The following is a 25,434-nucleotide window of genomic DNA, read 5'->3' as shown; positions in this document are numbered from 1 at the left end:
CAGCAACTAGGAAACATCAACAAACATGAACATGCTGTGAATATGGAAAGCTCTGCTCCCTGAAGCCATTTGGATTTTGATCCAGACAAAGTCATGCTGACAAGAAGCTGATGTCAGTGTGTTGCAATTACAGTACACTTCACATTCTGAAATGCATTTAGACCAGAGGAGCGAAGTGCTGCCTCTGTCTCGCAGTCGGTGATTAATATGTGGCAGCATCGTGATGCTGAAATGCTGAGTTCTGCGTGTAAAATGTTTAATAGAAATTACAGACAGCAGGACGGCACACATCCAAAGACACACATGAAACAAACAAACATACAGGCAAGTATGTTTTTAAAAAATGATACAAAGTACCTTGTCCTTCGGGAGTCTCTCCGAGAGGATTGACTTCAACTTGAGTGGCGTCGACTTTCAGGAACAGATCATAGAGCCTCTTAATCTGATCTGCTGCCTGTGAGGTCCACAGAGGACAGTAATTACCTGATGGTTCGGCTCTGAGTAGTCAGCCCTGACAAGGCTGCTCAGCCTCCCACACAGGCTACATAAAACATGGCAAATCACCTTCAACATCGCCGTGTCTTTTTATGGCATTAATGTGTAAGGAAGGCAAAGTTAAATTACCTGGTGTTAGCACACCTTTCACTTGATTGCACATAGATGTAGTATCGATGCATACCTGTTTTGCTAATGTGCCTTTTGCATTTAAAAAACTAATATTTACAATGTGGAAAACAAATGTTGTCAGTGAGAATACGGGATATTAAACACAACTGCACTTAAACATTATCAATGAAATCCTCCTTTTAAAAGGAACCTCTTTTTAATTCTCTATAGCTTTGCTTCTTTAGTGACAAAGGAAGTCTGACAGTGCAGACAGACGCGCAAAAAATTGTATCTGCACAAAGCTCCCGTCGCCACACAGCTCCTTCAAAACAGTAAAGGTATTTTAGAAATGCTGTAATTATGTCTGAATTAAACAGCTTGGCAACTGACAAACAGCAACCATGGAGAAGCGCACTAACAATGCACACAATTAACCAATAATTTTCTATTTCTCCCATTCCCTGTTTAAAATCAATTTCCTTTCAGTATCCAGCAAAAACAGGCCATAAAAAAGGATGCAATAAAAATGTCATCAAATCAAGTTTGCTTCACAAAGGCAGATTTGATTTTTACTTTTTTGTAATTTATATATTTCATTATTCTATGTGCTAGGATTTGAGTTATCTGATTTCTCATGCCAGTCAGAGCTTGTGCAAAAGAAAACAAATTAAGCCCTTTTTATACTGGACAAACATCTGACTTTTCTCTACAGCGGGAAAGGGTACAGCTGCATTTATCATCGGTCAAATGACTCTAGTCTGCTTGACGGCGTTTCTGGGTATTTATCGGCTCTGCCTTCAATCTGCAGTGATGGAAACATGACTTGCAGATTTTCTGTCCTTTTCCAGCACAAAGCTGTGACGTCGGCTTACATTCTTGACATGGCATGCAAGGCCGAAAGTCTGGCTGCTGTGTGGCTTTAGGCCCACACTGTGAAGCCTTTCATAGCTCACAGACACTGTAAACACACCTGTCACCTCCCCGGCAAGGTGCCGTTAACCCACAGACACAATTCAGCCTTTTTTTATACTGTATATGGGCAACAGCCTGCATGGATTTGCTAACAATAGCAATCACACAAACCAGAAGTTAACTGTTTTTTCCAGTGCTCGTGACGGCAAATGTGAAACAACACATAGAAAATCTGAATAAAAATCAAAATTTGTGTAAATTTGCCCAGAAATAAATACTTGAAATTTTGCCATAAAAATAGGGTTTAATACTAAGAGGCAAAAAAAAAAAAAAAAAGATCTAAAGTAATCTTAACCGAGCACACATTTTATTCAGACTGTGAGCTTGGCCTACTGCTGTGCTATTCTTCCTCAGCTTTATTTTCAGAGCAAATGCCTGAACATGACTCAAAACTTTGGGGAGAGGAGAGAAAATGTTTGTTTCACTGTCCTCAAAATCATAACTGGCCCACTGAGATGAGTTTTAGTGGCTAACGCATGATTCACTCACAAAATCAGTGTGTGCCATGTTCTACCAAATAATGATATCGTTAGTACTGTAAGCTCCCTAAGCCTGGCACAGTGCTGTGCCTCACTGCCAAGTATGACAACAGACCACCTGGCAAGTCAGCATAGTATAATGACACTTCACAACTTGCCTCTGGAAAACTAATAATAGCCAAAGTATGGCCTATTTATGACTGGGCAAGCATCTGCCTGCCTACATATATATGAATGTCAGAATCACTGATCCTTCTTTGTGACTTTAAAGCCTTCCATGGGCCCATTACCTGTCTCTGCAGAGCTCCTTTGAAACCCAAATTAGCTGCCATGCGAAGTGCCTGGTCGTCTCTCACACCTTCAAAGATATCTATGGCTTCCTGGTAGATTTGTAGAGAATATGCAAGACAGAGGAAGACAAACAAACAAAGACAAGAAGTAAACATTAGGCTATATCCTAAATAAACTATGCAATATATTTCTGATAATCATACACAGAATGGACCAACTCTCTAACAGCAATAGGCTGTCTATGAAGATGATCACAATACCTCCCAAAAATATATCTAAAAGTGCTCATCACACTCATCAAACTTTTTATAAATGCTTATGATTATCTTATTAATGAGTGCTTATTTGTAGTAGCTGAAGCAATCCCTGAGGTACTAGTGGAGCATCTGCACATGTACGAACTGTTTCTTTCCTAAACCATGTCATTCATTTTCCTTTGTAGACCACAAAATACGTAAACTGTACAAAACCAGAATCAGACACCAGAGTTATAGCTTGCACAAAGCAGGAGTACAGTAACATGGTGTAACATAATAAAATTTCAGGGAGCATATCCATCACCAAGTGATCCAGATCTATCCTTTTAGATCCTTTACCCACATTCCACTGGGTTTTTATAACATGCAGGTAATTTATGCATAATGCATCGACTGATCTGTGGGAAGTTCTGGGCATGTGTGTTTATTAGGATTGGGCAATTGGCTCCATATTCAAATCGTTCTATCCTCCCCCTTTAGCACTGCTGATGACTGATAGCATCATTGTTGGCAGAGGAGGTTATCCGTCCTCCATAAAGCAGAGTGTGTGACCCAAAAAAGCACATGGTTCAGAGAGAAACGGTGGCTGATTAGAAGCTGAACATATATAAATAAGACTTGCTGGCTCTTTTACTTATTTACCTCACACCTACAGTTTTATTCCATTTAAAATATCTCACCTGCTTCTTCTGCACTTTTCACCAACTATTCCTATGCACGTTCTTCACTGACAGAAACCCCCGCGGGGAAACAAAAAGTTAAGGAGACCATATATAAAGAAACTGCAGTCACATTAAGCTCCAGGATAAAGGAGGACAAAAAGTCAGCCTGGCAGCCTAATATATCCTCCTGTTTTCTCTCTTTTGATGATGATGGATCAGTGTCACTGCTCCGCAGACACATCCATTTCAAAGCAGTGCAAAAGTCCGGGCATGAACCTGTGTGCACGCTCCTGTGGAGGCACGTCTGTGTTCCAAGTGCTGGTTAGATGTGGAAGTGCAAAATCAAACTGTAGTGAAGCAGATTCAGTTTATTATGAATTTCATAGTAATGATAATTTCATGTATCAATGTGGAAATTAGGTTTTTATTTAAAAAAAAAGTCAACTTGATGGTGCTCACTTTGACACCATCATCCTTCAGCAAAACCCAAGTGTTTGCATTTCATCTGGTAGGAAACATGACTTCAGCAGCCTAATCTTCACTGCCCATCTCCTATTTACAACATCATTACTGCTTCACCTATTGGTGACATCTCATCCATCTGTACAGACAGTCTGTAGCACCAAACAGGGCTGGACAATAACTATTTTAATCATTTTGTTTGATAGTAAAACCACGCATTTCTCATTTATAGAAACTCTACAGTCTTTGGTGAAGTTAATGTAACGTAATTGTCTCAGCTTGATGTTTCACAACGCACATTAGCAAAATAAGATACACGTATATAACCTTTGGAGGTAGCCATCTGTAAACGCTTCAAGGTTACATCTGCTAACGACGATGAGGCCGTGCTGTCGAGAAGCTGTAAATAAAATCTCATTAATGGCAAAAGAAAACATCGAAGGCTGTGTGTGTTTGCACATGTTAAACTCCAGTGTGTTCCTGTATGCGTGTGCCGTGTTCAGCTTCTGCTGTGTGTGCGCGAACAGATCTCAGCTTCCATCTGGAAACTCGGTATGATTTCAACACCCCCCCCACCAAAACCTTTATCAGTTTTAAAGTAAGATGGTGAGGGGATTATAAAGAGCTCCACTGTGCCAGTAAAGAACAAGCATCATGGTAAGATGTCTAATTCAAGGAAGTTTGGACTGCTCTCAAGTTTTTTTTCCCCCCCCTCTTTCTTATTCTTGTAGCTGGTAATCACTGACAACTTAGAAATGACTGAAAAGCAGAAATGTTATACCTTAAAGATGAGTTCTGGGGTGCTGGCAGCCACCTCCTCGATATCCATACCTCCCTGGGGGCTTCCTACCATGACAGGACCATTGAAGGAGCGGTCCATTAGGATGGCAAAATATGTCTCCCTGGTAATATCCAGGGCCTCAGCAACCATCACCTGCACATTGCAAAGCAAAAACAGAGGGGCTGGATAGAAGAAGGTAGCTATGTTACTGATCTGACATCACTAAGAAAACATTATTATTAAGGGGAAAAAAAGGGAAATAAGTCATTTGTGTTCCCCTTTATTCCGACCAGTATTTACAAAAACTCCGAAAATGTTTAACTTTATCTTTTAAAAGTAACACATTTACAACTAGCTGTACAAAACAAGAACATAAGCAGAGTGCAGAGATTGGCACAATCTACGTGCAACAGCTCTGAGGAAATGTCATCTGTTATGAATAAAAGAAACAGAGGCAAATAGAGAGGGATTGTGTGTTCATTCAGAAAGAGGGGCAGGAGGAAGCAAGCAGGAAGCCCATTTGAAAAGGAAAGGAAAAAAAGACTTGACAGGAAACTATCAGTTCTGTGGTGGTTAATGGGGTGCAGGTTTGGTGGAAGGGGTGTTTGTTTGAACATGCACAGCCCTTATGTTCTGCTTCCACCTTATCGCCCAGTGAATGAGGATGGATCGGCTTTTCTGCGCTCCGTGTTAACAGACAGCGCTCCTATCTTCTTGTCCGAAAGTTGTTTTCCCCACTCACTCAAACAACCTTTTAAGTTGCCTGTCGTTTGACTTATACCAGTTTCTTCTCTCAAACTAAACATATTCTTTTCTCCACAGTCTATTTCTATCTTTCTCTGCCTCGCTCACCTGTCCCGCCTCGTTTCCTCATCTCTCATTCAGAGCTATGAGAGTGAAAATCCACACAGATACACGAGTGCTGCCCCTTATCTGTGTTGTAGGACGGGTTGAGCGTTGGTGTGTGCTCCCATTGGCAGGTTGACAGCTGAGCTCTGGCTGTCATCGGAAACGCCGGGTTCTGACTACACCGTTATTGTACTCGAGCCGTTAGGCGGCTCTTTGCCACGTCAGATTTCTGTGCTGTGTGAGATTTTCTTGGTAAGACAATGATTGTAGATGTCCAATTGGTTTTCACTTCTCTTCTCAGTCAGATCTAATCCAGGTTTTGGCCATATGTTTGTGTCTTTTATCCGCCTTTGCCTTCTGCCTCAGACAGCGAGTTAACTCTGAGCTTGTTGAATTTTCTGTAGCCGCCGTCAATAAAAATGATGTGTGATGCTCATTTGATTCAACGTAAACTTTACAGGGGAAACAGAAACAGAGATGAGGAGAGACAAAGAGGAAGGCAGCAGGACACACAAACAAGCCACAGACTGAAACGGCTTCGTCACCTGGAAAACGTCTGTTTTCAGGGGGGACGACATGCAGCATGCGAGCAGAGAAAATAGTATTCCTGCTTGTTAGTGGCGCACAGAAACAGTTGTTTACCAGACACTTTAAATTCACAGTGGGTTCTGTTCAATTTATGCAATGAGCCATAACACCAGCTAGTGCAACCCAAAAGTAAACATCGGGGGCTAGCTACTATTAAAACTGAGCACAAAACAACAACAACAAAACTGATATTAATATGACAGAAATTAATTACTGGACTCAAAATGACTTGAAATGAGGTCAAAAAAAGGCAAGAAAAGATAGTGAGGGTAGAGATCTTTTCCTTCCCTCTGTCTCTGCAGTGGCTCACCGTTTTCACTTTCACTCCCTCTTTTGGTGTCTGCTTAGTAGTCAGGTTGAAACCCAGCATCTTATTGGCCAGCTCACCAACGACAGCGGGGCTAAAGGACAGAGGTTGTAGGTCAAACAATATCACTTCTTTGAAATAAATCTTTATCATAAAGCCAAAAAATAAAAGACTTCTAAAATAAAGGTGGAAAAAGCAGGAGGGGTCTACAGATGAAAGCGCATTTCTTCCCCTCTCAATAACTTTGTTCGGTTGAAAAGAAATATGTCTCAGCACTTTCTCGGTATTAGTCCAAAATATTCTGATGAAGGACAGCTTTTGGGTACACGTGCACACTGCTGTGAATCAAACTCCGCATTTTCTCTCCATTTAAAAGCAGCACGCATGCTGAGGCTGCTTCTGTTAGCCTGCTCTGCTTTTGCAAGTGAATACAAATGAAGCTCGGGGTTGTACTCATCCTTTGATAGATGAGAGGAAGGTGAACTGTGCACTCATGTCACTGTCTGGGGACGATGAACTTCACTGTATCTCACTTTGAAAAAGTTTCCGGCCTTTCCGAACCCCGAAGTAGGGTGATGATGATACATGCTTGGGACAATTGTCATAAATCACCTTTCTGCCTTTGCGGTGGCAGCAAGTTGTAGCTACCTTTACTAAGAAGACAGCATTTTTTTTTTTTTATTTATGTATTTTATACGGGGGAAACTTGGTGGAGGGAAATGCAGTTCCTGAGCAAAGTAAAGCTCTTTTAAGATTTGTTTAGCCTTTTGAAAAATGCATAAGATTTCAGAGTGAGCCCTCATTGAAGAAATACATCCATCACACTTCGCAACTCTGAGCAGGAACAAAATAGTAGCACAAAACCCAATAAACCCGAGCGGGGAAACTGAAAATGGGGTGAGTAATGCTTCAGTCGACCTTAAAGCCCCTTTTTCAACATTTAATCGAGGGTAGTTGTTCGAAAACGAGACAGTGGAAGAAAGAAAAATGTTTATTTGCAGCCCGAATAATCCTGACTGTGTCTTTGTGCCTAGGGAGCATCTTCAGAAAGCTCTTTGAGCCTCCTCGCTGTAAAAGCCGCTGTTGTTGGAGAAAATAACATCAATCTATTTCCTACAGTAACTCACAGTGTGAAATGCACGTAGGGGCATACTTACTCCTTCGTTAAGTGCACTCCACCTTTAAGGCCGCTGTCGAACACACCCTTGCCTCTGCCCCCGGCCAGAATCTGAGCTTTCAGCACGATCTCTTTGGCATCTGAACAACAGAGTGAGACAGACAGAGAGATAGAGAGAGGGAACGAGACAAAAGGAGGAGAAGAGAAAGTCAGACGGAGCACTTAAGATATAAGCTCATGCCCTTGAACGCACCCTTGAGCCTGTCAATTATTTGTCCATATGATTGAAGGAAGGAAAGAGGGAGGAAGAAAACAGAAGGCTGGCTAACATTCCTTAGCAGAGTGATCATCTGCAAGACTTTGACTTTAGTTTATACTAAGGTCCTGTTGTAATGCATCACAAAGTTAACTCTATTAAGTCTACAGACAGCCGGATGGTGGAAAATAAATATCTTTTGTAACCTAATGTTATTCTTCTTGGCTCAGACAGTGACAGGTCTTAACCTTCCCACCAACCCAACAGGACTCGTGGACAACATCCTTTCATATACATTTCAGATAAGACTTCCTTAAACACCAATTATAGTGCATTCCAGATCTAAGGGCTCCCAATGAGACATTCATCTGTTTATAGTCCAGTAAAGAACATACCAGTTTTATCAATGGACACTTAAGTCCATTAATTAATGTTTTTTAAAGAAAAAGTACAGGTGGTTTAACTTGTCAACAGCATAAATGCATCTTTTAAAGATTATTTTTTGGGGCATTTTAACCTTTATTTGATAGTACAGCAGTGAAAACAGACAAAAAAGTGGGGAGACAGAAGAGAGAGAAGGAGACACAGGTCAGCTTGAACCTGGGCTGCTGCACTATAGCCTTGTGGCATATGATCACCTGTTCACTCACTGAGGTAAACTGGATCTCTGAAATGCATTTTTTAAATAAATAAAAAGCAAAGGAAAATAAAAACCTCTGACCTGATGCTGGTGTTAGCTCAAAGGTCAAAGAAATACGAAACTAATGTGAAAAAACAAACAAACATCTGTCTCAGCTGCTGAAAATGGTAAATACGAACAATATGAAGGGACATTAGCAGGAACACAACCTGGATGAAAAAGCAGTGTTATACTTACAAAGCATTTTTGTCACTAAGCTCCATGCTTAATCATAATGTCAATAAAGCTCCTTTCAGCTGCTCTCTTATTCAAAAAGGGGTCGCCACAGTCGGTAGCTTCACATTTGATTTGGCAGATATTTATTTATTTAACATTAGACGCCCTTCCTGATAAAACCTCTCTGGAATTTGTGTCTCCTGCTGGGATTTTAACCAGGGAGCTTCTGCTGTTGGGCGGAAGTATAAAGCACTACACAATGTAGAGCCACTAACTGCGATGTCAGTACTGATTAAAATAACTGTGATGATCATTTTGGAGTTATCAGAGTATTAGTAGAACTACTTTCCCAAAGAAGTCAAAATCCTGGTGGCTATGCTAAACAGTACAGGAGAGCTTCTGAAGAACAGAAATGTCTACCAATTTCAGGTGATTGAATTTAACATATAAGCTAAAGTGGTGGACACACTGACAGAGGATTACCATTTCTGGGGTGATTGCCATTATGATAAATTTAAGAATTAAAAGATCCACATAAGGAAGAAGGAAAATAAAAACTTGGTAAAGCATTGAAGTCTTGGAAGTTTGGAAACATGACCTTGCCCTAATTACTTAACCACCCAGCATCCCCTTCGCTGTCACTGCCACCTTCCAAGCAGTCGCATCAGGAGGTCGTCTCTGAGCTTTCTCTTCCGCATCTTACCCACAATCCCGCACTATTCAAATGGATCAGAGGACACTTGATGAAAGATGGTCTACAGTTAGGTTATTATTATCTAGGTGGGGAGAGTTCAACCTTTGACAGGTGGCTGCCAGCACGTTGGGAAGTGGGTGGAGGGGGCGTAGAAACGTGGTTAAGAAGACACCTTGACCTTGGCTCCTCCCTTGATGGCATTTAAAAAAAATAAAAACTCTTGACGTCTAAGGGAAGGGTGGAATAGATCGAGGACCTGGTGAAGCTGGAGGGGCTAAAAATGTTTTCCATGTTCACTGTTGCTGCAGTTTAAAACAAAAAAAAGGAGGAAAAAGGGGGGGGGGGGGAGAAAAAAGGACCCAGGGAATACAGGCTTGGACAGAGTGACAGGGATTAAACTAACACTGCATTAGTGAGGCCCGTTCTGCGAGGAGAGTTAAAGGCTGAGGGGAGAGGGGAAGCGAAAGCATGAAGAGATGGAGAGAGAATGAAAGGTGAGCTCGTATGCAAAAGGCTTTGAGAGCAGTTATAAATGAATAAATATGTTAATAAAAAAACTGCTACTGCACAAAATTAAAAAGAGTTCAAAGCAAGATGAGAAAGCATGTCCTGCGGGCATGTGCAGCGGAGAGGGACAGCACAGAGGAAATGACTTTTGCTTTAAAAAGAAGAAATAATATATAGAAAAAAGAAGCAAGTTAAAGAACAAGGATGTGGCCCAGCAGGGAGGTTGCATCATTGAGGTGTGAAGAAAGGTAAAGAACTAAGATAAGACGTCATAGCAAGTACACTAAAATATATAGAAGAAGAAAAGGGTATGTGGCGTGTTAAGGAAAGTAATGGTGTGAGAACAAGGCAGGTGTTCATTCTTGCTGCACTAGTAAGTGAAGCCAATCTGCACACAATAAGATATATAAGCAATTTCAGCATTTATGAATAGCCACAGAAGCTGTAATGTGCTGATAATAAGAGAAAACTTTAGAGGAAAAACAGAAGAAGCAGATATAATGTGATAAACTGTGAGTATTACCAATCACAAAGACAGCATGATTAAAAAGGACACACTTGCCTCTTCCCATCTCTCTCGGTCTCTCTCTCACACACACCATGTAGAATCTTACAAATAATGCTGTTTAACACTGAAACATCAATCTCAGTTGAAATGCATGGAAATTATAACAATGTCCTTAAAGATCAGAGTGAAAGAGCAGTGTGACCATTAGCTGGTAGTATGGCAGACAAGAGATGGCTTCTAACACTGAGAGAAAAAGGTTGGTCCATAATGAGAGCAGCGTGAGGACAGGATGGAAAAGGAGTAATAAAATGTAAAAAAAATCTGAAACAAGTCAAAGTTTTCTTATGTCAAACTGTAAAGAAAAAGCAGAAACAAGGGCACGTGTCTGAAGTTAATAAAGACACCAGCAAGCGCTGCTGATGAGTCACAGCTCAAGATGTTCACACAGTGGAAAAAATGCAATATTTAGCTCTAAACATCTGAAAGGTGACACAGGTGGGTGTTTTATCACAGGAACATTTTCTATGTTCTGATTACGTTGCTTTGTTGTATGTTTTCTTTACAGTACTGGCTAAGTGAATAATCCCTTTCTGTTATCCAGCCACAATAATTTAAAAAAAAAAATCTCCTCAGACTGATATTAGTTTGCTTATCAGCTGAACGAGAATCCTCTTCTTAGTTGGAGGGAGACAGTGTTTCATAATCAGCTAACTGCTTCCATTTGTATCATGCATGGCCCTCTGTGAAGAAATGGAGCTAGATTTTCATCTTCATTTATTTTCCATTTCTTGGGGACACACGGAAGGAGATTAACATTGCACAACATCTCCGATCTCATCGTATGCAATTTGAGTAATGCGGTCATCATCCTCAGGCTTTACTTATTTCCCAGTAATGAGAGCAAATCAACTCCCAGTCTGCTTGCCAGTGAAGGCAGCTGGCAAAGAGGACGTTACTTCTGCAGTCGGTGTCTCTTTCACCCCGTTCTTTCTGTGCACTTTGAAAGGCTATTCTCTTCCCCCACCCTCCTCCCTCTGCATGTAGCTCATGAGCGGCCAACAGCACAGTTAGCTTTGGTCTGATATTTAATTAAGCCTTCGAGGCTGCGCCATGAGGGGGAATGCTGCCTGGTAAGGGACAGATGCGGGCTATGCGCCAATCCGGAGAGAGTAAGATGAGGCTACCATCTGCAAGGAGAGAGAAAAAGATCAGGGTGGCCCTCCCCGACACTCGTGTGCTGTAATGAAAGTAATGCGGCGGCTAAATGGGGAGGACTAATCAAACTCTAGGGAGTAAGGAGAAAACAAACACAAGCCACGAACAGCTACAATCAAACACAGCCAGTCTGAGTCTCAGCCTTCCTATGGATAAATACCATTAACACCAGAGGAAAGACAGTAAATAAAAAAAATAAAAAGAAACGCAGTCAAACCCTCAACATCTGTGCTCGATTATGATGCCAGACAGTGCTGATTGCTGTCGAACAGGTGGAATCTGTTCTTTAGAAGAAAAAAAAAAAAGAAGAGGCCGGAAATGTCAGTCTACAGGATCATTAAAACAAGTAGCGTAGGCACAATTATACTTTCCCAGTATAGAGCTATTTTACGATAAGTAGGAGGAAAAAAACAAAACAATCTGCACCTCCATTTGCTTCCATCTAGAAGCACATAGTGTACCTTTAAATAACTTCAATTATGCTGTCAGCTGCATATTAATGTCAAGAAAGCTAGTGACTCTGTCGACTCTAGTTTATGAGTCACTTTGCCGCAGTGATTTTTGGCTGTGTCACAACTATGTATCAGTAATATTGTGAAAATGGACTCATAATCTACTACAGCACCATAGGCAACGCAGGAAACTAATGATCCGAAACAAAGAAACCATCTAATAAGCTTTACTAATTGTTTAAGCACAAAAGTGAATATGTGCGCCGGGTTTTTACCTTTCATGTGAATTAAAAGGCAAATTTAGGGCCAGCGCTTAGTTCTGTAAAATGCCTAGTGTAATAGCCTTATCAACACATTTTATTTTAATTACACTTAGGCACCATTAGGGCAAGTGCACAGAGCGGGTCATGTTTAATGACTGCTTGCATAATGATTTCATTTACGACTCCCATTTCCAGAAATGCTGGAATGCGATGTAAAATGTAAATCAAAACAAAAGGAAATCATTTGCGAATCATTTAAAGCCTAAATTTAATTAAAAAACAACAACACAGAGACAAATCATCAAACTTTTTTTTTGTTTTTTTAAGCTGTGCTCATAAATAACTTGTTAACGGCAAAAGATTTTTATAAACTGGTCGGCATGCATCCATCATTCCCTGCTTATCCCATTCAGGGCTGGGATACACCTGGGACAGCCTGTCTCTTACAGGGCTAGCACTTTAAAATCAGCACACTAGTCAAATAACAATGAAATTTCCCAGTTTCAGTATTCGACAATTTTTCTTTGTGCCATCAAATGTCTAATTGAATACAGTAAAATCATTGTTTTTAACAAAGGAATACAGATTTTTAGAAGATGGGGCTGTAAGCGCAGCAGATAAAGCTGACATTATCTTGGAAAAAGTTCCGCTTTCTCTAAACTTTTTTCCCCCAATTCTACCAGACTGTGAAAAGGTCAGACATTAAATGGTTTTCTATTCATGCAGCGATGGCAAGTGAACCAAAAGGAGAGACAGGAAAATAAAATCTCTCTGTTTTGCATCTACCTTGACATATAATGGTCTTGAAATTCTTTAAGCAGAATATGTTGCCTGTTCAGTTGAGGTTGAAAAGTCAACCAACATTTATAAATCATAAGCGCGCTTGGTAAAAGCCCTCTTACTACTGGCGCGTCAGTTCAACCAGATATATGGGCCTAACAAGACTCTAACAAACAGATTTGAACACCAAAATAGCCAAAGACTGCAACATTTATCCTCTTTGTTCGCTACAACTAAATAAATAATTATCATGTCACTGTCTTGTCTGGTTAAGCCCAGTGTCCATGTGTCTCTGCATCTAATGATGCATCTCGGTGCTACTCAGTGGAAAAAGAATATCAGTTTCCCTGACCAACAATGGCACCTCTTTGTGACACTCCTCCAGTCACGGCTTGCATGACAGCTGAGTCCTCATTAGAGGACAAGTCCACCTGAATTTCAGACACAGGACAGCACCTCTAATGACAACTTGAGATGCCCCCGGTCTCCTCTCAGTCTTTTTTCCCCCTTTTTCTTTTTTTTTTTTTTTTTTAATTGCCATGCAAGCAGAAGGGTGATCATAATGATAATGGTGTTGTGGAGCAATGGGTGCTAAATGACCATGGAGATATCTGCAGGGCGAATCATTCGTCTCGGAGCAAAAACCAGGGTGAAGACATTTACTTGTATCGAGGCTCATCGGGAAACAGTTAACAAAAAAAAATAAAAAATAAAAATCAACTTGTTAAAGACAAGATCGCCAGAAAAAAAAGAAAAAGAGTAAAAAATAAATAAAAGTTTAACTAGCTGAGAGGCCCTTTTATTGACTGATACAATTTCTTCACTTCAGCATTAACAACTGCAGAGAAAAACTCTAAAATCTACAGACATCTGCTGCTGCATTAGTGGGCAGGAGGAACGCAATGCCAATCCCACTGATGACTAATGAAACGTATCTAATGGCTGGAGCTCACTACAACGAAGCACAGCCGAGCTTGCACATTTTACTCCACAATTTCTGTATCCGCTCGAACTACTTTCAACTCCGGCACGACCAGGTGCCCCATGTTTACCCGATGTGCCCTGACAACAAACAATAGGCGGCACGCTCACTGGCACATTAGTATCATCCTAATACGATAGAGAAGACGTGTGAAAAATAATCCCACAACATGAAAAGGTTGTGGTGCGTAATGAGGAGGTGGAAACACTAAGCTGCTTACGGAAATCAGCTCTTTGAGAGACAGGCTGCTTTACCCTGCAAAGCCTATTTACAGCTGTTAAGACAATTTCAGATGCATTGCTTTTTTCCCCCTTTTTAAAACCAACGCAAGACCTAAGAGCCAGCTAATGTAATGGATAACAACAGGTCCTTGGAGAGGGCAGTGTAATGTGCATCTGCTTGTTTATTTTGGAACGCTCATATTGTGCTTGAAAATTCTCGACGTTTTTATGCGCATGTGTCTTCACAGCTATCATGCTGCCTACGGGTGGTTTTCTGCTTTGTCTCCAAGTCGGCGGGTCGCTGTGTCTGTGTTAATAACCTTTTGTTTCACACCCCCTCCCCACCCCCACTTTCTCTCCTCATTGCGTGCTATGCGTGTTATCTTGGCAGGTAGTGAAAAACTGCAGGCTAACATCTGTCTTCCTGTGTGACAGAGCAGCACTATGGAGGGGCGAGAGCTGTTCAGTCCATCAGCAGGAGCCCTGCAGTGAGTGAGACGCAGATATCTGCAGTTGGCTCCAGCTAACAACCTGCTTTTGTTTACTTATCCCCTCCGATGTGATTAAACTGGCAAATGAGTACCATCTATGATGATTTTACAGAAGGTCTGGGCACATTTTGAGGGGGTGTTTAGGAAATACTAAAAATAAGGGGAGCTGCGAGTAGGAGTGAGCAACAACAGCCTGAAGTAAGGGACGAATGAAAAAGAAAAATCATATGGGAAAGAAAAATAAACAAATGTACAGTAAAAAAAAAGAAAAGAAAAAAGACACTTTCACACGTATATAGTATACAACATATATAACTGGATAGTTCTGTGACAAAGACATTACAAGGCTGAAAAGAGTGACTAAAGAAGAAGGCAACAGCGCACTGTGTGGTTTCAATACATAAGAAACTCCAATGCTGTTTTAACTTCACAATCACAATTTAAGAGCTATGTAACTCATCCCATTTAGAACGTGTGCAACAAGTTCTAAATGGGATGAACCAGGATTGTCTCTACACATAACAGACAATTTACCAAAGAACCCATTTTAAATTGTATCTTTAGGCACTTAAGCCTCTTGCCAAAACACAATTTGTTCTCATTTTATTATTTGACTCTAGGAAAACTGCCAAAGATAACAGTCTGACAGGCATAAAATATTTTTGGAACAGCACGGTGATTTCCAAAGTGCTATTACCCAAACATGTGGCACATCTCAGCATGGTGTGCAGTGCGTTCTTAAAAAATATTGAGGAAACTGGACAAGTAGAAGACAAAAGATGACTTGTATCTGAAAGACTTGCCCTTAACCCTCATCAGAAATGGTCTCAGTGGTAGGATGGCAATCAAGAAGTTATTATTAAGGGAAATTGGAGAAAAGGCTGAGGCATGCCAAATTACAGCTAACAGCTACAAATTTGTCAGTTTCTTATCATTTGGGCACAAATATTTCATATCAGTCTCTTAGCAGCTGCAGCCAATGACCTGACGGATTTTCCAATCATGTTTTTACTGCAAACTATACATTACACTGTGCAGTCAACACAAAGACTGAGTATTACTAATTATGCACTGTTGGTCAGCAAACATTAAATATCCAAAAGATAGTGGTGTGTTCAAAAAAAAATGTCTATCTGGAAGCCACAGACTCAAGACATGAACCACTTAAACAGCTCTTTCATATATAGGCTTGCATGTCAAAAAAGAGGTAGTGAGCTAGCAAATACATCTTCCCCTGTGTGTTTGTTCAGTGATTCACAAGCTCACCCATCTGAATGGTTGACACCAAACAGACCCAATCTCAGCACAGCTCCACTCACCACATAATGTTTACACTGGAAACAGTAGAGGTGGAAATGACAAAGACTCTGATGGAAATTGCTGGCAGCAAGAGCACAAAGATGGCAGCGAAACAAGCGCAAAATTCAGAGGCTCAGGCTGCATATTCTCATGAAGTGCGAGAACCCGTTGTAACATCAAGTGGCTTGATAGATGAGCAGCTGCTTCGGTGTCCTCTGTCCAGCAGACCAACGAGGAGAGGACGCAATGAGGGCTCCAGCTGGTCTACACAGTCACACAGACCAACTTCTGAGAGGGTCGTCTCATCTCTCAATACTTCAGACAAAGACAGAAGAAAAAGAGCTGTGGTTGAGCCAACACTACTCAACGCTAACTGCTACTGTCAGCGCTTTTCACCAGAGACTCTGCCTCATTTTCTGAAGGGGGAAGATGAAAGTGGTCTTAAAAGGCGCTTGAAATGTTGAAGTGCATGAAGCAGCTCCAGTGGGGACAGTGTGAATGAGAAGGGAGGATGTGCACAGCGAGGAGAGGTCTGGCCATTTTCCGTGTTTTAACCATGTTTGACAGTAAAATATTTGTCTGTCCCTCGCTGAAAAGGAAGAAGGGCACCATGTGCACGCGATGTGTACAGTACCTTTTCCCCCCGTTTTCAACCCCATTTGTCATTGATAGAACGGGAGAGTTATCACACACAGAGCTGAGTATAATAGAATTTGATGACAAAAGACCCAGGTCTTACACAGCACTGCTATCCAAATCAAGGTAGGCAAAAATTGGATGTGAACTGGAGAGAACACGCACACACACACACACACACACACACAACAGAGAGAAAATATCACTGCGTTGCTTCTTACAAATTCACTGCTCAATGAATCATGGAATAGCCTTAATAAAACATGCAATTTAGGCTGAGTATTATTCAGATAATGGCTCTACAACTGCACAAGTTTTGGGACACAAAGGCATAAAAGAGCTCAAGTGAACTGAAGCATGAGTAACGCTAATGTGCCATATAAATACTCAAAGCCCACGACAAGGTTTCAACATATTTCTGATTGTCAAGTCCTACAATACATATATGATACCAAGTCAATCAAAGCTCACGTTTGTACAGTGGGTTAGATTCAATTACATGCATTGCAGTTTGTTCATCAATTCAATTTTCACCATTTTTGCTTAATGTATATTTATGCATATAAAATCTGTTAGTTCACAGTCTGTTTCATGCAGGTCAGGTGTAGTAGCTGCCAAGCACAAGCTTTCGAGAAGTCAGCAATATGTGCAGATTTCTATTTATTTCTCTGGTTGAAATCCAAAAAAGGAAGAAGAAAAAAAAAAAACAGTTGGATTGGCACTCGCATTCATTTTTCATTCAAGTTTGAATTAAAGAAAAGATAATGAAATGTATTTCACTTCATTTGAATGCATCTCATGTAACCTAATTTTAAACTACTTAAGATGTAGAATTCATTTCATTTAGTAAAATTTCCACTAATTCAATTCAATGGCAAGCTAAGATGCAGTGTTGGATATGTTATTGTGGTTGTGTCGATGCAAGACAGTTGCCTTTATACAAAAGAGCAAACTGTCTTTCCTCCATCCACACCCTTTCGATCTGTGGTGCTGAATCCAAAATGTTTCCACTCATAACTTCCCAGGATGATTCTCCATTCAGGCCTTTACTTCATCCTCTGACTGCATGACATTTGCATCCAGTATTTACTGCTCTTTAAACAAATGCCGTCTTCCCTCTATCCGTGCAATGTTTCCTCTGCCACTACAGTAGCTGCCTTAGAGGCTTAAAGTCGAGAATTTTTCACTTTAATTCTTCAAGCTTTTCTTTTCATAAAATTGTAAACCATATTTACTCTAATCACACCTTTGGTGATCATGGCCAAAGTACTCAATTTTGACTCATCCAGACCTTGCTTACAAATATCGCTTCATATAGTGCCATTTACAGCAGATGTTCATTTCTGAGACGAGGTGGCAGGTTGGGTTTCCCTCTGATGACTGTTAAATGTACCTATTTGTGCAAGAAACACTGCTACTTAAGAAAATAACATACTGAAAAAGAAAGACCTCATTTCCAACCTGCCAGGCTTTGCTGACTAAAGCAGTGATTTTTAACACTTAGAAAAGTCTGTGCTCCATTTTCTGACTTTTGCAAACAAAAATACCGACTTTCATCAGTGGAGTCTGCTATAATGTAACATTTACTGCCTCACTGGGGAAAAAAAAAAGCTGTGTAATGGCACTAGTTTGACAGACTAGTCTACCTAGTTTAACCATTGAATCGAGTAATTAGTCATATCCCCCAACTACACTACAAAGTACCATAGCGGAGCATTAAGCCTGGTGAAATGTCAGGAAGGTGTGAAGGTTTGGAAAAAAATAGAAACCACCCGAGCCTGATCTGTTTGCTTCATTTTTAGATCCTCAGTGTGAACAGCACACGGCTGCCGAGTGTTACCACCAAGTCTGTCGAGTCATACAATTTATCAGCTATGAAGGTGTGATCAGCTGAATAAGAAATCTTGACCTTCACAACAAAGTTCTAGCCCGTCAGTTTAGCCCCAATGACTTTATGCAGTTCTGGCACTTTATAATTGAACAGTAACTGAACACACATACAATAATTGCTGTTAAATTATTTTTCACTAAGATTTAACCAGCACACATTTTTACTTGCATTATTCATTAGGAAAAAAACAAATCTGATGTAATAGGGAATTTTAAGAATGCCTCATGCTCACCCTTTTGTATTAATCCAATGCAACGATGTCCCATGTTCATTAAGAAATAAAGCTACAATAAAACAAGATGTTCAAGCAGCTATAATGATCGACAAACACCCCAATTATCTAATATTAAATAAAAATAAGAACAAAAAAAATAAACACAGAAAGCACAGCACAGAATTTCTGGTGGCAAACAGGCCAGTCTAGACAGATCGGAGGGGAGCGTGATGGAGGACTCAGGTGAGGTGCGTCATGGTTGGATAAGGAACTCCTCAAAATGACTTGTGGTGATGCCCATGGTGGAAAAGTGCATTTTCGTGACAGATGGCACTGGCTAGGCCGTGTGTGGGGTTGGTGTAGAGGCATATGGTACCCTCTAGATGATCTCATGCAGCAGCGCCAGGCTCAGTTGGAGGTGTAAATGTTTCTCTGCACCCTGCCAGAGGAAGTGGAACCATTCGCATCACCAGCAAAAGTGTATGTGTGTGTTATGTCATACCTTGTAAGACTGTAAGGAGTTTAGTTAAGACTAATGAACTATTGTGATGTATCAACACGTCTGACGTGTGGGTGTGCGTTTGTGTTGACCTGAAATGCACTCAGTTTCACCTCTCACCTCACCAGCTAAACCTTGTAACCTTTCCACCAGACCGAAGGCACGCACGTACACAACTGAAACTATATGTGTAATATATTGAATAAATGTTTTAATCAAATGATACTACTTAAAACTTAATAAAAGAATACAAAAGAAAAAGATAACAATGAACAACCTGGTTATTCAAATAGCCTCATCCAGACAGCTCCTCAAAATAACCACCAAAAAATGCACACTTTACAGAGGAAACAAAGACATTTCAGAAGTATACTTCCTGACTTATTCTGAGTCATCTGTTACCAAACAAACTCAAACGCAGCAGGTTGTTGAATACACTCAGGTCTTTATTCAGGCCTGTTTTTAGATTATATGTGATATATGTATTGTAAGCCTGTATGCAATCTTTCCATAGCTCTAGGCCACTTTACTCAATAGATCGGCCGGACATCGCGCCGGACGAAGCTTCTGACCATCAATTAACTGACCGAGCTTCAACTCTTTAATAAACACCAAAATGCAATGTGTATAAAATGATTACAGTTGCTCCTGCAATGAAAGATTATTATATGATTATGATACCACCTGAAATAACAGACTTTAATGTAATGTTAACAGCTTCAATATATGCTTTAATGCAATGCTTGTTACGTGGTTATAATGCAATAATAATACTGATAATAAAATAGCAGTAAAATAACTTGTTCAATCCTACAATTGTTAAACAAATAGTGAATCAAAATGTCAGCAGTAACTGTTTCAGCATCTACTGAAATATCAAGCCTTTCCCACATATATTTTGGCATCTACACAGAAGTGGTGCTTTGCCTAAAGCGGTGCTTTACCTAAAGTCTGTCAAATATACTCTTGTTGAATTTCCACATTTTGCTGAATTATGAAGAAAGACAAATATAAATAATACACCTGCAAGCAACAATTACAGGAGCCAAGTAGTTCAGAAATGGAAAGACCTTTTTTTTTGTTTTGTTCCAATTTTGTTGAAGAAAACTTGAAAAAGAAAATGCTAAACTTGCTGTGCAGGAAATCAGCTAAGCACTCACAAAGTACTCAGTCGACCCTGAAAATCCAGATTCCACGAAAAATGGATGAAAAACAAAATGCTCATTCATGCTGTTATTCTTCCGATGTTGAACGGATAGAGCATGTACTACAAATCAAACGTATATCTGATACAAAAAAAAAAAAAAAAGACAGTTCAAAACCAGTCACACAAAACTAGGATGGTTGCAGTGATTATATCAGAAACTGGCTGCTGGAGCAACATTACACATACAAACACCAATCATCTAAACGAGCATATAACCTACATTTAATTCATTTACTGCATCTGGAAGCACAGTTTCTGAATTCACTACACTAAGCATATTTCATATGAATTGTACAGAAAGTGTTGGTTCAACATACCGTAAATATAGGTTGAGCTTTGATGAGGTTATGCTGCGTATGGAAACTTGAGATACGGAGATGTGGCGGTTAAGGTTTGGTTAGAGCATGACAGTCTGATGAAAGCTCTAAGGTTTAAAGATCATTCACGTAAGGAGTGAACAGGAAATACAGCGGGACACTTTTTTTTCCCCACGACCGAATTATGATCATGTTGTCATGCATGTGATAAAAATATAGTATTTTATAATACTACTGTAGGGCTGTGCAATATGACCAAAATCTCATATCCCGATACAAGACATCTATCGTCCCGATAACGATATAAATCACAAAAATTTAACATTTTCTGTAAATTCTGTGAATCTCGGGCAGCTCGACTTGCGTGAAGTGTTTCCAGCTGCGCGTCATGTACCTGAAGTCGAGTGTTTTAACCGATGCTTGAAACGATACATTTTTAGACATAAGTTGTAACGGCCGCCGTTTTCTTTGTGAGTATTCATTAGACGCCGTGCTGCGGGGAAAAGCCTGTTCTAACGTTTGAGTCCAAGGTTTATTTTTTAGCACCTGACAGCTCCTTTTTACTTCTCATCCGTAAACACTCTGCATCTTTCACGTGATTCAGTTTATTTTGAAAAGTCTCAACAGGATCTTGAGCTTTATTGTGAAAGGTTTATATGGAAAATAAACAAGCGGACACGCGATGGTTTTACCGTCGTTGTTGCTAACGACAACACATAAAAACAGGCGCTTGTCCGTCCGTAGTGTGGTTATATTACAAGAGAAAGAGAGCACTTTAAGAAATTAATACAGCCACTACAGTGACCATCAAAACGATGAAAAAATATTGCCGTAAACAGTTTATTTTATTTTGATAATTTTGATACTAGCAGCCTATCACAAAAACAAATTTGTTCCCATTAGCAATGAATCTAGGAAAAAAAAAGGCCAAAAACAGCGGAGTTTGACAAGCATAAAAACAGTACCAGCACCAACAAGGTGATTCCCAAAGAACAATTTAAAATAAAAATAAAAATCTTCCTAACAAAATACTTTTTAAAAAATGAGGGGTGGCTTAAGACTTTTGCAAATTTCCACATCTGACAGAATTTTTGGCTTTTACAGCCCATGTAACTATTGTATGCAGCTGTAATTAGGTTGTTATTTAGCTGTTGTTTATATTGGGTTTTTTGTTCACTTCAAAGTTCAACAAAATGTATGGAAGCTAGTTTTACTGATACAATACGTACAAAAAACAATATGAGCTTCTTTCCCTTGAGTATAATAGATCCTGACCAACAAAAGAGCCTCTTTCACTTCTAAGAACATAAACCACTATATATAGAATAACCCCCTCCCCCACACACACACACGGTTTTTATTCTGAGATTGACGTCTATGTCATCCGACAATCTGAGTGCTTTTAAAGTACCTCAACTTCAGAGGGGAACATCCCATAGAGCTCTCGTTCCCTCTCCTATCCAGCAACATCACAAAATATACAAGAATAACCAAATTTGCAAAACTGCATAAACACACACATAAACCTGCCTCATCAAAGGGTTGGCTAATGTCAAGGTAGCTTGCTATTATTCAGTAAGCCAACATATCAAACCAACCATCCTTTTAATAAGCACACATGAGATTTGACAGCCATGCATAAAAACTGTTTACACTGAATATTCATAGCAGTGGGAAAAAAATAAATTAAAATATTTCCTTCCTCTGTTAATTGTCATTCTGGCAGTGAGGCTGTGCTAAGCACAAAGAGAGGAAGAGAGCAGCAGAGGGAGACTGAGGTGAGCGAGGAGTACGAAAAGATTAAAGTATAAAACTGAAAACAAGAAAGGGAAAAATGAAGGACGCAGAGAATATGACTGCAGCACAATTTCTGAAAGGAAAGTCAGGAAGATGACAATGCTAAAAGAGAACACTTTGCCATCTGATGTAAGCTGTACATATACGCAAGTATATGTTGCTCCCATTCATCACACAGGCTCAACATGCGGTTAAGATAAGAATCCAGACCGATGTTTTTTCCCATCACTGCTCTGTCAATGAACGAGTTCTGTGGGAGGCAGAGGAAATGGCAGACATGAAGGGCTTTCGTACCAAGAAAAGAGAGGGAAAATGTGGTTTTGATTTAGAATTCAGACTGAAAATCCATCAAGATTTGCTCTGCAGATGCATCTGTCAGGCGGGTGGCGACACACAAAGTGGACTGCATAATCATATTCTCTTTGGCAGTAGCAGGGCACAGGTATGTGTGTTTGTATATTTGTGTGCATGGCCGTGCAAATCTGCTTCGAAGGCAAACACAAAATCTATATTCATTACTGCAGTTACTGTGACATCTCAAACAAAGCATTTGTGAAAAATCTCTGCCTATGAAAGTTTTAGGCCTTAGCAGATAAGAAACAGCGCTTTCAAAAATGCACTAAAAAGTTATTTCTTTAAACTGTCTTTATAAAGTGCAGTATGCAGAACAAAAAATAGCAATGGTGTTTATATTAAGTATGATTGCTTGCTTTTAAGACGGCACTGTTCCTTCTAGTTAGGTTTTAATTTCACTAAAACCACTTTGCCCTGTTTGGCATGGACACAGGATATCTGGGATGTGCTGTTTCTGGCGTAGGATGTTGCCCAAAGATCTTTTAGGCCCAGTGAACTGCTGGGTTGTGGCTCCTAGATAGGAATCATTTCTGGCCTGCACCTTAAATTTTGGATTAAAGGTGGCTCTGATGAGTTTGAAAGCTGGGTCAACACCTTGGGCTTTGTACACAATTGTGAGCCTGTGATACTCTGAGGCAGGCCACGCTGTCCTACTTGGGGTCCCTATGGAAAGCGTCATTGCTATAGTGTGCTGTGCTTTGTCTGCACAATGCTTAGGTAAGCAGTATGTGTCAAACTAACATCCACATGAATGCCAGGGCGCAAAGTTTCCCAGGAGAACATTCCATTGTAACAAGATCGTGTTATGCAATTTATCTGAATAAACTCAAGGAGATATAAAATAAAACTGGTCTGCAGCTGATCGGTTATATAGCAAGGATAGTGTACAAAAAGCTCTCTGTCCAATATAGGCAAGACGTACCAAAATCCACACGGAACATACAAGCAAAACTGCTCGAGAACAGCAGAGCTAAGATCCTGCAGGAATTCAACTTTAAGCAGTTCCACGGTGACATGGTGGGTGGTGGCTGACAAGCAAAAAACATTAGCAGTGATAGATGTGGTAATCCCAAGAAGGAGCATGAGAACGTCGAGAAGCACCAGGAGCTGAAGGAACAAAAAGAACAGATGTGGAAGGTGGAAGCTCAAAGTGATCCCCGTGGGAATACGAGCATCAGGTTGCTGTAAGCCCAAGCAGGGGGTCGCTCCAGGCACAGCATCTGAGACGATGCAGTCTTCAAATGACAGGATTGATTTCCTACTTGCATATTAAAATTTTTGGGTTATGGTGATGAAAATCTACCTAAAGAAAACAATCTGTTCCAAATCAGGCATTATCAGGCAATATGGTACAAACTCTAACTTTCATTTAAAGTATTTACATATTAAGGTTAGATTAAGAAATACTTAGATGGAAAAGTGTAATTTGTAGATGTAAACTGTAATCTGTACATGCATATACACACACAAAATACAAAAATTAGTAGCTTGTGAATGTGAATAGTGGATGTGGGTCACTGGTTTTGGACCGACAGCAGCAGTTAGTGTGGTAACGTTTTCAGTGTCCCAGTGGACCAGCCATCACAAAAGCTCCCTGCAGGACTCACCCAGTACAACACTAAAGAAATCAAACTCTACTTTCTATGAGCCATTACCTGGTAGCGAATCACCCATCTGACGCAATGCAAACTCTCCCCTAAGAGTGTCATTCAAGTTAAAGCGAATTAAAAGTCTGCTCCAGATACATGTTTTTAATGCTTTGATAGAGAAGGATAAAATCTGTTTGTCCTCAGCAGCAATAGAACAAATCGGTCTGTGCCCACCTTACCAGAGCTGGACCACTCCACAGTCCATGAGAGGAATGAGAGTTTTTTTTCCTGTGTAACATTGCTGTGACTGAACTGCCAATTTAACCACTTCACGGTTAAGAGAGGAGAGCAGAGAGGAGTGTACTAGTTGGTGTGAATGTTTGAGTGTTTGTGTGCTCATAGAAGCAAGCCTACTCCATGAATGTCATTCATCTGTGCCCGTGCTTCAATGTTTGATGAGTTCATTCAATTGTGTGTACGTCAGGGGTTCGCAGCAGGACATCGAAATCCATGTGAGTCACTCTGATCAGCTCAGATACCCCAAACATCCATATCTTTTGTAGAGAGCCATACCACGTGTCCTCTACAGTGGAAAGCCATGAAATAGATCTTCATCCTAGGCTGGCTCCATTCCCTGCCTTCCCATCACAGCCTCAGACACAAAGCTTGGCACAGCCTCGGCTTGTATATCAGCACCACAAATCTCAACTAAAGACTATTAATCTCTGCCTTTTTTACTTTCTAACACATTTATGTATGACCTAAAATGGCCCAGACAAAGTCAGTCAGTGTGTGTCTGAAGAAATGAACCATATGTGGATGCTCACTTGCATGCTTTATTAGCGAGCCAGCAGTAGTCAAAGGGCACAAAAAGTGCAAGACACACACAGATAAGGACCAACCAAAGCCCAGTGCATGAATAGAGATATTAGGGCAAAGCTGCTCTGAGGGACTATGGGAAGCAAGGGATTGGTTAACCAAGCTGACTTGAAATTACTGCAAAAACTTGGGTTAACATATTTGTTGTCAGGGACA

The 25,434-nt window shown here is 40.4% G+C and overlaps 1 protein-coding gene across 1 annotated transcript in view; it reads right to left on the bottom strand.

Annotated features, from left to right (window-relative positions):
• The window catches only part of suclg2 (succinate-CoA ligase GDP-forming subunit beta), a 108,561-nt gene that overhangs the window by 62,797 nt on the left and 20,330 nt on the right, over positions 1 to 25,434 (bottom strand). Inside the window, exons 3-7 of the mRNA XM_004545306.5 lie at positions 7,412 to 7,511; positions 6,258 to 6,348; positions 4,511 to 4,663; positions 2,348 to 2,437; positions 358 to 454 (exon numbers count right to left, since the gene is read on the bottom strand). Of these exons, the coding sequence (XP_004545363.1) occupies positions 358 to 454; positions 2,348 to 2,437; positions 4,511 to 4,663; positions 6,258 to 6,348; positions 7,412 to 7,511 (531 nt within the window). The remainder of the gene's footprint in view (positions 1 to 357; positions 455 to 2,347; positions 2,438 to 4,510; positions 4,664 to 6,257; positions 6,349 to 7,411; positions 7,512 to 25,434) is intronic.

The sequence above is a fragment of the Maylandia zebra genome, linkage group LG5 (assembly GCF_041146795.1).
Source record: "Maylandia zebra isolate NMK-2024a linkage group LG5, Mzebra_GT3a, whole genome shotgun sequence".
NCBI lineage: Eukaryota > Metazoa > Chordata > Actinopteri > Cichliformes > Cichlidae > Maylandia > Maylandia zebra.
The sequence above is the reverse complement of the archived record's forward strand: the minus strand, read 5'-3'. Positions and strand labels throughout refer to the sequence as shown.